The 12,048-nt window shown below is 39.2% G+C and overlaps 1 protein-coding gene across 1 annotated transcript in view; it reads right to left on the reverse strand.

Annotated features, from left to right (window-relative positions):
* The window catches only part of tmtc3 (transmembrane O-mannosyltransferase targeting cadherins 3), a gene marked incomplete at its 5' end in the record, with an annotated part of 14,753 nt that extends 4,583 nt beyond the window's left edge, over nucleotides 1-10,170 (reverse strand). The window contains 6 exons of the mRNA XM_010771295.1: nucleotides 2,729-2,955; nucleotides 4,280-4,449; nucleotides 4,835-4,938; nucleotides 8,139-8,250; nucleotides 8,390-8,510; nucleotides 10,013-10,170. Coding sequence (XP_010769597.1) covers nucleotides 2,729-2,955; nucleotides 4,280-4,449; nucleotides 4,835-4,938; nucleotides 8,139-8,250; nucleotides 8,390-8,510; nucleotides 10,013-10,170 — 892 coding nt within the window. The remainder of the gene's footprint in view (nucleotides 1-2,728; nucleotides 2,956-4,279; nucleotides 4,450-4,834; nucleotides 4,939-8,138; nucleotides 8,251-8,389; nucleotides 8,511-10,012) is intronic.
* Nucleotides 10,171-12,048: the final 1,878 nt, after the last annotated feature.

Consider the following 12,048-nt stretch of genomic DNA (forward strand, 5'->3'; position numbering starts at 1 on the left):
TGGATTAAACATTAGCTAAAATTAGCTATTCAGCTCAAATCAACAACGTGGGGATGTGAAGTATGTTGAAGGATTAATTAACTTACGTCAGTATGGAAAGGAGACAAACCAACTTTTGTTTTAGGACATTGGAACTTGGTTTTCATGGCAACTCAACTCATTTCGGCATGGACACTCCTCTATTGCAGAGAAATCCCATTTCTAAGAAAGTTTTGTAGACCATACTCGGCTTGCTTTATTTTTTTGACTTACAGTGGAACTCCCTACATTGGTCCCAGTACTTAGCCACCGTCGAAATACACCGTTTCGACTCAATGGATCGGTTCAAAGATAGGTTCAGTACCGTCACAACTACAACACTGTTTTCAAATATACTCAAGGAACGGCATTGTGAGTGGCATCGCACTGACACACTTAGGCAACTGGAGACTATCACTAAACGTCTCGAGCCACAGTTTAAATATAGTAGCGGAAGGTAGTATTAGTTTTAACGACACGACTCACCATAATAGATCCTTGACATAAATTGTTTGGGTAAAAACTGTACAAAATAACTGGTCAAAATTTTTTTTTTTTTTTTTAAATCCAATTCAGTCGTCGATTCGTTTAGTGAGGTCATCACGTGGTTTTTACGCGCCGTTAAGCTCCAAAGTTATCAGTCTTTTTATCGGTACTGGAGACATTTAAAAAATATGTCATGTATTATTGCTACATAAACATTATATCACAGTCTTAGTGTCACCAACTCGTTTCTAATATACAAAAAGACAAAAAAAATGCGTCTATGGTGCATTTTCGATCTTTCCAATCGAGACGAGAGATCTCTCTCCCTCGTCTGTGTGCGAGGGGGCGGGGCAGTTTACACACACGCGGCTGCTACATGCAGCAACACACGGCGGGGATGGCGGAGAGAAGCGCTCCAAGATGTGGTTAAATGTTACCCTGTCTTGAGGTGGACAATGCTCCTTGCCAATAAGAGTTTAGCATGTAAGGGCGGTAACAAGAGCAATTTGTCTAAACATTTAGCAAAAGTGCTCCACATCCAGACGGAGGAATGCACCGGGTTCGACTGTCTTTCTAGTAGCTCTGTAGCCCCATCCACGAGTAACGTTTCCACGTCAGCAACACACGCAGTTAACACAATTATACAAACATGGGTTAATGATGAGAGGTAACTGAGTTATTTATTTTGTTAAAGTTTCAGCTATTCTGTTTACAGTTCTGTCATCACATTATTTAATACGGTTTGTGAAATATTATTTATTTAAGTGAAATAAAAAGCAATGTTAATTTTGTTCACGATTTGTTGAGTTCATTTAATATTATATATTTTTGAATCAAGTATTCATCTTTATTATCTTCATTGTTAGTTTCCACATGCCTAAAACAACCTCAAGCTAAATCTAAAAGTTGATGGCTAAATAAGAGCGTTTGAGAAAGGCAAGGCATAATAGTCCGAATAGTCGATTAATCGTTTCATTAATCGATAGATTAATCGATTATTAAATTAGTCTGGCGGCTGAGTTAAGTACATTTTAAATTGAGTTTTAATAGTATCTTTGCTATTTGAGTGAATATAATGTGTGTCTTTATGGCTAATTTTGTAAATGTAATCAGTGGTCTGCAACTTTTCATTATCAGCTACAGAGTGGTACTAACTTTTCCTAGAGGGCTTGGAACATTACAATGGAAGTATATGATCACTGTTGCCATGCTCTATTGTTGTTGCAGGAATTATTTGGGTTTATATCCTTTGTTACGCAGCTGTGGTGCCAAATTTATAAAAGTTTGACCTCTCCGTATCGAGTATTACCAATCCATGTCCTCATTTGGTATAACATATTTTCACATTAGGGGATTTTTCTGCGACTAAATGGCTCCTTGTTGTCAATATTCCTATTCAAAGCCATTCATCCACTGAATGTGATAGGTCTATTTATGCTTATGAAGTTTCATGAAACTGTGACAAACGCAGAGCTCAAAACTGCTCTAGGCTACTAAGAGAACCAACATCAACACACATGAAAACAATCAATGTAATCAGATCTACAAGAGACTCAGCTTTCTATCTACCACCATTTCAAGACTGTTTAGGGACCCCAGCATTCAGAAATGTTCAAATACACAATTCTTGAACTGCATGGGATTGGCATAAAGCACCAGATATCGAAAGTTTAACGGACCCCTGTGAAGATAGCCTCGCCAAATATCCCCCCCTTAAAATGTTGCCCAATTTTGGACTAGCACCAGTGCCAATGGATTGTCTTTTTTAGTCTCATTTAAACATATCATCCAATTACTGCCTCTTCAAGCCAGAAGGCCTGCACAATTTGTAAAAAAAACACATATTCTAATCATTTTTAGTGATACTGCAATTTGCAAAGTAGTCATAATTGTCGTTAAAAAACATTAAATGACTATTATCTGATGTTTTGAGGAATATCTGTACCAAAAGCTAAACCACAGTACTCAATTACTGTATATAGACTATTCTGCACAGCTTCTATCATATTCTGTTTCTATTATATTCGATTCTATTTTATTTACTTTATTTATTTTCAATGAATTGTGTAACCCTAAGAGACAGTGAAGTCGTGCAGAGAAGACAATCCCACGAGTTGCACGGGGTTAACTCCGTGCAGGCCGTGCTTGACATTACCAAGTTCTTTGCCTCCATCCGGAAACTGGACAAGATCCAAACTAATCAATCACAAAAGACATCACTCACCAGACTCTTGCATCAGAAGTGCTGAGTTGAAGAGTGCCAGTTTGTGGCGTGGGTTCAGCTCGAGTGCGTGATTGAAGTTCTTCAGAGCTTCCGATGGGTCTTTCATCTCGATGTTGACGATGGCCAGGTTGTACCACAGGTCAGCGTTGGTGCGATCCAGCTCCAAGGCTCGGAGGTAGGCGTCCCGCGCTTCGCTCAGCTTGTTCATCTTCAAAAGAAGCTCCCCTCTGGGATGAAAGAAAAGACAATAAATGAACAGCACACGACAATTCACAGGGAAATATTCAATGTATAGTTGTCCCCATTTTGCTGTATGTGGGTGTCCATTTGGTTATTGTTACAGATTGGATTGTAGGGACCATATGCCAAAAATCTGAAATAAAAAAGACTGCCTTTATGTAATGTGTGTGTTATTTAAATTAAACATAAAAACTGAACTATGAAATAACACGTAGACACAAGAACATGTTTCAAGCTCTACTACGATAGGTACATTTTAACCCTTTATAACCCTAACCCGTTTCAGGCCTCTGCTGATTGGCCGAATTCCCCAATGGTGCGCTCTGTGGCGTAGAGTGATCTTCGCTGATTGGCTGGGAGAAAACCACATGCTTGTCGACCTCGCGGAAGTTACCAAATATGGTTCCTCGATAGAGATGGGTACCGAGGGGCGGAATTATTAAAGACCGTGGTACTGGTAAGCTCCGACGTTATCGGTCTTTTTATCGGTACTGGACGCGCACACACACACACACACACACACACACACACACACACACACACACACACACACACACACACACACACACACACACACACACACACACACACACACACACACACACACACACACTCTTTCACACACACACACACACACACACACACACACACACACACACACACACACACACACACACACACACACACACACACACACACACACACAGGTTAATGATTAGAGGTAACTGAGTTATTTAGTTTGTTAAAGTTTCAGCTATTCTGTTTACAGTTCTGTCATCACATTATTTAATGTGATTTGTTAAAACAGTGTTGTTTCTTTCGATGTAAAATATTATGTATTTAATTTAAATAATAAGCAATGTTAGTTTTGTTCACAATTTGTTTAGTTAGTTTACCTTATTTTTTTCTCTCCGATAAGAGTACCGTTAAAAGACCGGATCGATAAAAGTAGTAGTACCATTAAAACCTTAACGATACCCATCCCTATTCCTCGCCCGATAAATCTAATCTTGGAGTCCTTTTTATCAAGATGAACATTATTACTTTAGCCAAACTAAGACATAACAGCCAACAGAACCAAATGACCCGATTTAGGTACAAATGCTACATAAGCTGTCAGCTGTCAACTCTCAGTTCAGGGATGGAGGCCAATTCAAACAAACCTGAAAGGAAACGTTTTGAGTATGAATGGTAATGCATGTTAATTTCAACATTTAAGGTATTGAATCCCTGTTCCCCGTGGAAAGAATAACGGATGTTGATTCATGCTCAAAGACTGACATCTGATAGGAGCAAAGTGAAAACTCTTGCCTGCTGATGTAGGCTTGTTTGAAGTCTGGCCTCATGCTGATGGCCTGTCGGTAGAGCTGGTCGGCCTCTTCCAACCTCGATTCGTTTGCCCGTATCAGGTTAGCAAGGTTTATGTAAACGTTGAGATGGTTAGGGGCCACACGAGTCGCATACTTCTTACCAGGAATAACCTGAGAATGGAGAGAAAATATGTGAATGATGGATCCAAGGAGCTGTATGGAAAAGCCTGAGTGGTGAATTAAGAGGTTTTTAACATGTGTAGGGATAGATAGATAGATGGATAGATAGATAGATTGATGGATGGATGGATAGATGGATGGATAGATAGATGGATAGGTACTTTATTGATCCCAATTTGGGAAATGTTTGCGTTGCAGCAGCAAAAAAACAAGGCAATGTATATAAGAGAAATTAAGAAACTAGAAATAAACAGTCACAAATATTTCAGAAAAATAAATAAAATAGCATTAAAAAGTAAAAATATATATACTGTACGTGTGGAAATACAAATTTCCAGTAACAAATATAATGCAGGATATTATTGTGCAAGGATACCTGTGGCATGAGGGATTTGGCAACCAAGTACGCATCTTCTGCCTCTCTGGACTTGTTCAGGTTCTTGTAGGTTCTTCCAACATTCATGTGAGCACCAATGTCATCTGCAGAAACATTGAATTGAGCATCAGAAAGCAGAGAACAGAGCAAAACAGTCACGCTAAAAGAGGTCATGTTGTGCCAATGTTACGGTTCGTATTTGTATTTTGTGCCTCAAGGCAAGGCAAGTTTATTTATATAGCAACTTTCAACACAAGGCAATTCAAAGTGCTTTACACAAATTGATTTATTTTTCTCATACTGCCTGTTTAGGACCTCATTTGACCCTCTAGCTCCATCCCAAGTCTCTTTAGTTGCACCATGTTTTCCTCACTTGCGTGTTTTCCAAGAAGAAGCTTGCGTCTATTTATGATATATGTTAAAACCAAATTTAGAAAGAGGTAATGTAGCAATATTTATTCTTCAGAGAGAGTGTTTTCCAGGTTACACCCACCTTAGCATGACTGTGGGAACCTGTCCATCTCTGATATGATTTCAGGTCAGGTGTCAACACTTTTTAAAATCACTTTTCCATAAATCTAAAATGGTTATAACTGATGTCCAACCATTTGACAGTGTTCTCTTGGATATGATTGATCCATTCAGTAATGTGTTTACTTTATAGTATTGTAAGAAACTGCTAAAACTTGCCAACGTTTTTTGAATTTATCTCATTTTCAATATTCAGTGGGATTTAAAACACAGCATTGTCTGTCTGTTAAGAAATGCTCAAAGTGGATTACCATCACATATAGGACAAAACCATCCTGTACAATGTCATATGATTGTTTCTTGATTGTTTTTTTCTATAGTCCATTGTTTACACTCAACAAAGGGTCATTGCCAGTAAGCTGCAGCAGCACTACAGACTGTGCAACCCTAACTGCCAGTAAAGATTTCTTTTATAAATACTTTTTCTTCTCCAGGTTCTTTTTCATTGCTCAAACTCCAACTTATGCCACGTTCACTTTTCTGAACGGCCTCCAAGTGCCCTTTTGCAATTATGGAGGAAATCAGATTCAGGCTCTGAACAAAAGACAGACTCTCCCTAAACCTCCACTCAAGGTTTTGAAATGGCTCTGGCTGAGCTGGTGTTCAGCAGGAACTGTATTTTACATTCTTTTTGACATGTTTTATTGACGGTTAAACTAGATGTTTATGCATTGTCAGACCTTCAATTGCATGTTTTGGCAAGAAGCTCTCATTTGTAACATTGCATACTTATATTTCCCGTAACCAAGACTTAAAGGAGTCGTATTCTGCTCATGTTCAGGGTCATATCAGTATGTAGTGTCTCTACTTTAAAGAGTCCTCTCCTGCTGATGTTCAGGTGTATATCAGTATGTAGTGTCTCTACTTTAAAGAGTCCTCTCCTGCTGATGTTCAGGTGTATATCAGTATGTAGTGTCTCTACTTTAAAGAGTCCTCTCCTGCTGATGTTCTAGTGTATATCAGTATGAAGTGTCCCTACTTTAAAGAGTCCTCTCCTGCTGATGTTCAGGTGTATATCAGTATGTAGTGTCTCTACTTTAAAGATTCCTCTCCTGCTGATGTTCAGGTGTATATCAGTATGTAGTGTCTCTACTTTAAAGAGTCCTCTCCTGCTGATGTTCAGGTGTATATCAGTATGTAGTGTCTCTACTTTAAAGAGTCCTCTCCTGCTGATGTTCAGGTGTATATCAGTATGTAGTGTCTCTACTTTAAAGAGTCCTCTCCTGCTGATGTTCAGGTGTATATCAGTATGTAGTGTCTCTACTTTAAAGAGTCCTCTCCTGCTGATGTTCAGGTGTATATCAGTATGTAGTGTCTCTACTTTAAAGAGTCCTCTCCTGCTGATGTTCAGGTGTATATCAGTATGTAGTGTCTCTACATGTCTCCATGCTTTAATGTTCAAAAAGCTCTTTATTGTTCTCATACTGCCTGTGCTGCAGCACCTCTTTTCACCCTCTGTCTGAAACCAGAGCCCAGTCTGCTCTGATTGGTTAGCTGGCCGGTCTGTTGTGATTGGTCAACCGCTTAGAGATGTCCCGCCCCTTAGCCTATCACGTACAATGTGTTGGAGTGCTATATAGTGATGTCACTGTGTTACGGAAGTAAACAAATGAGACCAATGGAGGCAAGTGTTTTGGAGAGAAACTTCCTCTGGAGGGAAAACAGGGATTTTAGTCTTTGCAGATAATTTACATGCACAAAAACCTTTGTAACACACTACAGGAAAGAGACGACCGCAACAAGCACAACAGGCTCTCTTTAAAATGTTTTAGCCTCATTCGTAGTAACAACCCCCTTATGCAACCAACTGCATTGTCAGAAGCTATTAGTGACACTGCCTTTCTTAGCCTGTTTCGAGAGTGTAATCACAATATTCAGTTTGCTGGGATCAAATTCTAAACTAAAAGAGGGGGGAATTAAATCAAAACACGTGGGTTTGCTATCCTGGCTCCAAAATGGTGGAATGAGCTCCCCATTGACATCAGGACAGCAGAAAGCTTACACATCTTCCAGCGCAAACTCATCTCTTTCGACTCCACTTCGAGCGATAGAATTACTAACAAAGCACTTATATACTAACAAAGGACTGGCTTATCTAAAGCCAGTTGAGTAGCACTTGAAATGTTTTGGCTCTATGAAACCTGATGTACTTTTATGATTCTGTTTTCTTCAAGGTTGTATCTTCTTGGTCGAATGCACTTGTTGTAAGTCGGTTTGGATAAATGTGTCAGCTAAATGCAATGTGATGTAATGTCTTAGCAATAACACGTCCCTGCAGGCAGTTACAATCTGTCATCTTTAACTTACGCAAACTTCCCCGTGTTCCAGTTGACTGAGCAATGTTATTTTTACCGCTATGCATTAAGTGTAACTGACAGATGTCTCTGCTTGAATGAAAACCACCATAACGAAAACATGGAAACCTCATTGATAAAACAGCCAAAGTTGAATCAACATTAGCGCAGGGCTATTGCCTCGCAGGTGTTTTTGGTTGAGCCTCTGTGATCGCCCGGTTTTCGTTTATTTAAAAAGTATTGGAAGTACAAGTTATAAACAGACAGTAAAAACAGAATGGTGTAACATTACAGGCCCAATGTGGGTTTACACTGAAAACAAAACACTACGAGAGATTTCACAATATCTCTCATAACCCGGGGGAAAACGTCCTCATAAATCAAATCGAACAAGATCGGCCGATGTGTCGTACCATCGTTTCCCTCATCAATGTCAACACAATATCATGATTTATGAATATCGGATGTGTTTGTCTTACCTGGCTGGACGCGTGTAGCCTGGAGAAAATACCGCAGAGCCGTGTCGTAATTGTTTTGGTTCTCCAGAGCGTGGCCAACGTTATTCCAAAGCTTGGCGTTGTTCTTGTTGACCTGAAAGTGAAGGTAATTCAAGAAACACGATAATAGCCTTGTTTTGGTTCATCTGTGAGAACACAGCTTTTAATCACCTAGTTATTAAAGGGCCTTTTAAACAGGCCAACATTAGCATTCATTGTCCTTTTCGTCTTACCTTCAGGGCCGAAGTGAACAGAGTGTACTCAGACTCCCAGTCCCAATTCCTCTTAAACGTTTTCACTGCATGTGTGGCCAAAAGCAACCCGATTACCAACCAGGAAATCTTCTTTAAGTACCTACCAAATAACATATAAAGACTTTCAGATGATATTGCTTTGATCAAAGACTTTCAATTGCAAACATTTTAAATTGGCCCTTATTATTTTGAGAGTGGTACAGGGCTGCACTGCGTTCTTTATATCAGTAGACATGAATGTAATAAGGTCGGCAGTATTGTTGCACAATATATCTGTAGTGGCCAACATCCCAAAAAGTTTGTCATGTAACCTTCAACTCAAAAGTTATTGTTCTTGGCCACATGTAGAGCTTGGGCCTGGGAAGCAGTGTCAGACTCGCAGTACACAATCCACTGGACCTTTTTTCCTTTTGCTTTTCAAGGTTTATTTCCAGTAAAACATAAACAAAATACGAAAACAATATTTAACATAAACTTAAACAGCAGATCCTAATAATCTGTATTTGACTAAGCATAAGGTTGCGTATGCGTGTCAATGACGGTATTGCTGCTGCCTGCTGCTCTCCCGTCACACACCGCACCTCCAACTTAAAGCCCCGCCCCCTTCACCTAAGCAAAGCACACCTCTTACTGAAACAGAAAAATGTATTAATAAAGGTTCCAAATAAATCAAAACAAAATAAACTTAAATGCGGCTCCTACAATATCCTTTCATTATCGATGCAGAAATGTGTGCATGTGTAATAGCAATGCTACGACAGTTTCCCTGCGTGACGTAAAATGAAAATAATTATTGTCTTATCTTCAAAAAAGTCTCTATGATAGAACATTGTTCACTCTTGATTTGAATCAAATCCTCAAACTCCAAAAGCAGATATTAAGAGTTATTGAACACAACCTGAAAATAAGCAAAGAACCCAAGATAAAAACTGAGGAGTAAGATACGGTTTTGGTTTGGCTGTTAAACCCTTACAAAGAAACGAAACATCAGCTGTATCGAATTAGTTTAGTTACAGAAACCAATTACAGGCAATTTATCGTCATCTGGTTAAAATTCCTGTATTTTTTATATAAACTTAACACAAAAAGTAAGGCAATTTGTGTTCTTTAGTCTTTTGTTTTTATTGTCTTTTGTTTTTATTTTGCACTTCTCGCGTGCTGAAAGGTGCTATATAAATAAAATTGCCTTGTGTTTGGTAGATGATTTATATGTTGTAACGATGCTTTTGGGCAATACATCTTATACCTGTTTTTATAGCCTGTTTTCTTACCTTTCCAATGCTATCACATTTGTGATGAACACGCATTTTTGGGATGAGCAGCAGAGCTGAGTATGTGGGGTGCGCCCATGAAAAATGTGGCAATGAGAAAGCTAAGTAACCAGGCTTTCCAACGGTATGAGATTTATTGCCAAAAACCATGGTTACAACATAGAATTCATCTACCAAACACACATTGCCTTACTTTTTGTGTTACGTTTATTTAAATATAAATGATTAGGGTTAGAATATTGCGATATTAAAACGATTTTTTTTCTGGCAATAAACTTGATTCTGTTTCTGATTATGACATTCGGTTACACGATTGCAGAAAAGCACTCACCCTTTATGTGAGATGATCTTGAATCCATGAGCAACGAGCACACAGAAGCCCATGCTGGGCACATAGAGGACCCTCTCGGCCACCACGAAGCCCACAGGGAAGAAGAGGTTGGACGCAGGAATGAAAGGCAGGACGATGAAGGACAGGGCCTGAAGAACAAAGACAAATAATTACTTCACCGTATGAGCCATGTTAATTCAATGCATGTGTTTTCTACATGGTAAAGTTCAGAGGTCTTGCTCAGAGGAATGATATGCAGAACACATTTTCAGTATTCAATTGTAAAATGACGATAGGTCATCACAGACTAGGGAAAAAGTGCTAAATTATGGTTTCTCTTCTGCCAGTGTGCTCTCCTTTGAAATGTCCATTATGATAAATGAATGAGTAAATTGGGGTGAAAACACAGCGTGCTGCAGCCATCGAGCCAGCAAACTATTAGGATCGAGAGGCGTGAATTGGACCGAGCCCAACCCAAAGGCATGCCCAGAAATGTTGTCAAACACAACTACATATCGGAGAGGTTTTTGAAAGTGACAGCTTAGGGCCTAATAGGATACTGAGATAGATATCCAGCTAATAATTATTTCCTTCTGATCATGTAAGCTTTAGCAAACTAATTCATAATGGCTCCTAGTAATTTAGGGATTAGTGTTACAATACGTGTTAACAGTTTGTTGAAATAAGATATTTAAGTTCTTGAGTATGTGAGACTAAAAGCCAAAATACTTCAAGTGTAGAGTAATAGAGAGGTATTCAATGTTAAAAGTGGAGCTTTCAATTCTAATATAATGCTGGATAGTTTATTAAAGAGGCCCTTTTATGCTTTTTGGGTTTAACTTTCCTGTAGTATGTTAAATACATACTACAGGAAATGCAGTTGGATGCATAAGGGGGTTGCTACTTCTCAAAAGTAATGAGACTTAAATTTCTGAAAGAGCCCTTTTTGGGGTCGTCCCTTTCCAGTAGTGTGTTATAAAGGTTTTAGTGCATGTAAATGGACTGCAAAGGCTAAAATTGCTCTGTTCCCTCCAGAGGGAGTTTCTCTCCAAAACACTCGCCTCCATTGGTCTTGTTTGTTTATTTCCGTAAGACAGTGACATCACTATGTAACACTCGCACTTCTATTGGCTAGCACTCCAACACATTGTACGTGATAGGCTAAGGGGCGGGACATCTCTAATCGGTTGAGCAATCACAACAGAGCCGGCCAGCTAACCAATCAGAGCAGACTGGGCTCTGGTTTCAGACAGAGGGTGGAAAGAGGTGCTGCAGCACAGGCAGTATGAGAACAATAAAGAGCTTTTTGAACATTAAAGTCTGGAGACAAGTCTCAGTAGTGGCACAGAATACAGTTGAGGCCTACAATGAGTTAGAATAGTTAAATCATTATATTTTTTACCTTGTAATAAATCAAACTGCTTTGGGGCACCTTGAGTAGGCGTTCCTCGTGCTTTTTACCATGAACAACCATGCCTTTCACTGTTGTTTCTGATTAACCGAAACTATCTAACGGCAGTTTTTCCCAGGAAGCTACAGTGTTATGCGTGAAGTTTTCTTGAAAGACCAGTTCGCCACAAGCCGCAAGCAGAAATACCACTGGCTAAATATCAGCAAGATTCAAACAGTCATGTCTGGACTAGCTGTAAAAGGTGAACATGATCTGTTGACGAATCAATAACAAAAGTATTCAGTTTCTGTCCTTTATGACATTTCCCCAAAACATAGCTACAATAAGCTGCTACCTGCAAAACAAACGATGAGCTACGTGCAGGCAGTGATCTATCCGTCTCAGATCTGTTTATCCTAATACATAAATGTCTATATACTGTACCGCTGCTCATCCTCCTGCACAGGCTGGAGCCTATAGTGTGAGTCAGTTATTTGATATAGCATCAGTGAAATAAATATAAATACACATCTATATATTATGCAGTGATCTGATCTGGGATGTGGGAGTTACGTGGTGAATATATGAGATGTTGGCAGGGGAGGTGGTTGGCACTGAAAATGACCCGCTTCCTGATAAATGATAG

Source organism: Notothenia coriiceps, unplaced genomic scaffold (genome assembly GCF_000735185.1).
Source record: "Notothenia coriiceps isolate Sejong01 unplaced genomic scaffold, NC01 NC01_scaffold00009806, whole genome shotgun sequence".
Taxonomy (NCBI): Eukaryota; Metazoa; Chordata; class Actinopteri; order Perciformes; family Nototheniidae; genus Notothenia; species Notothenia coriiceps.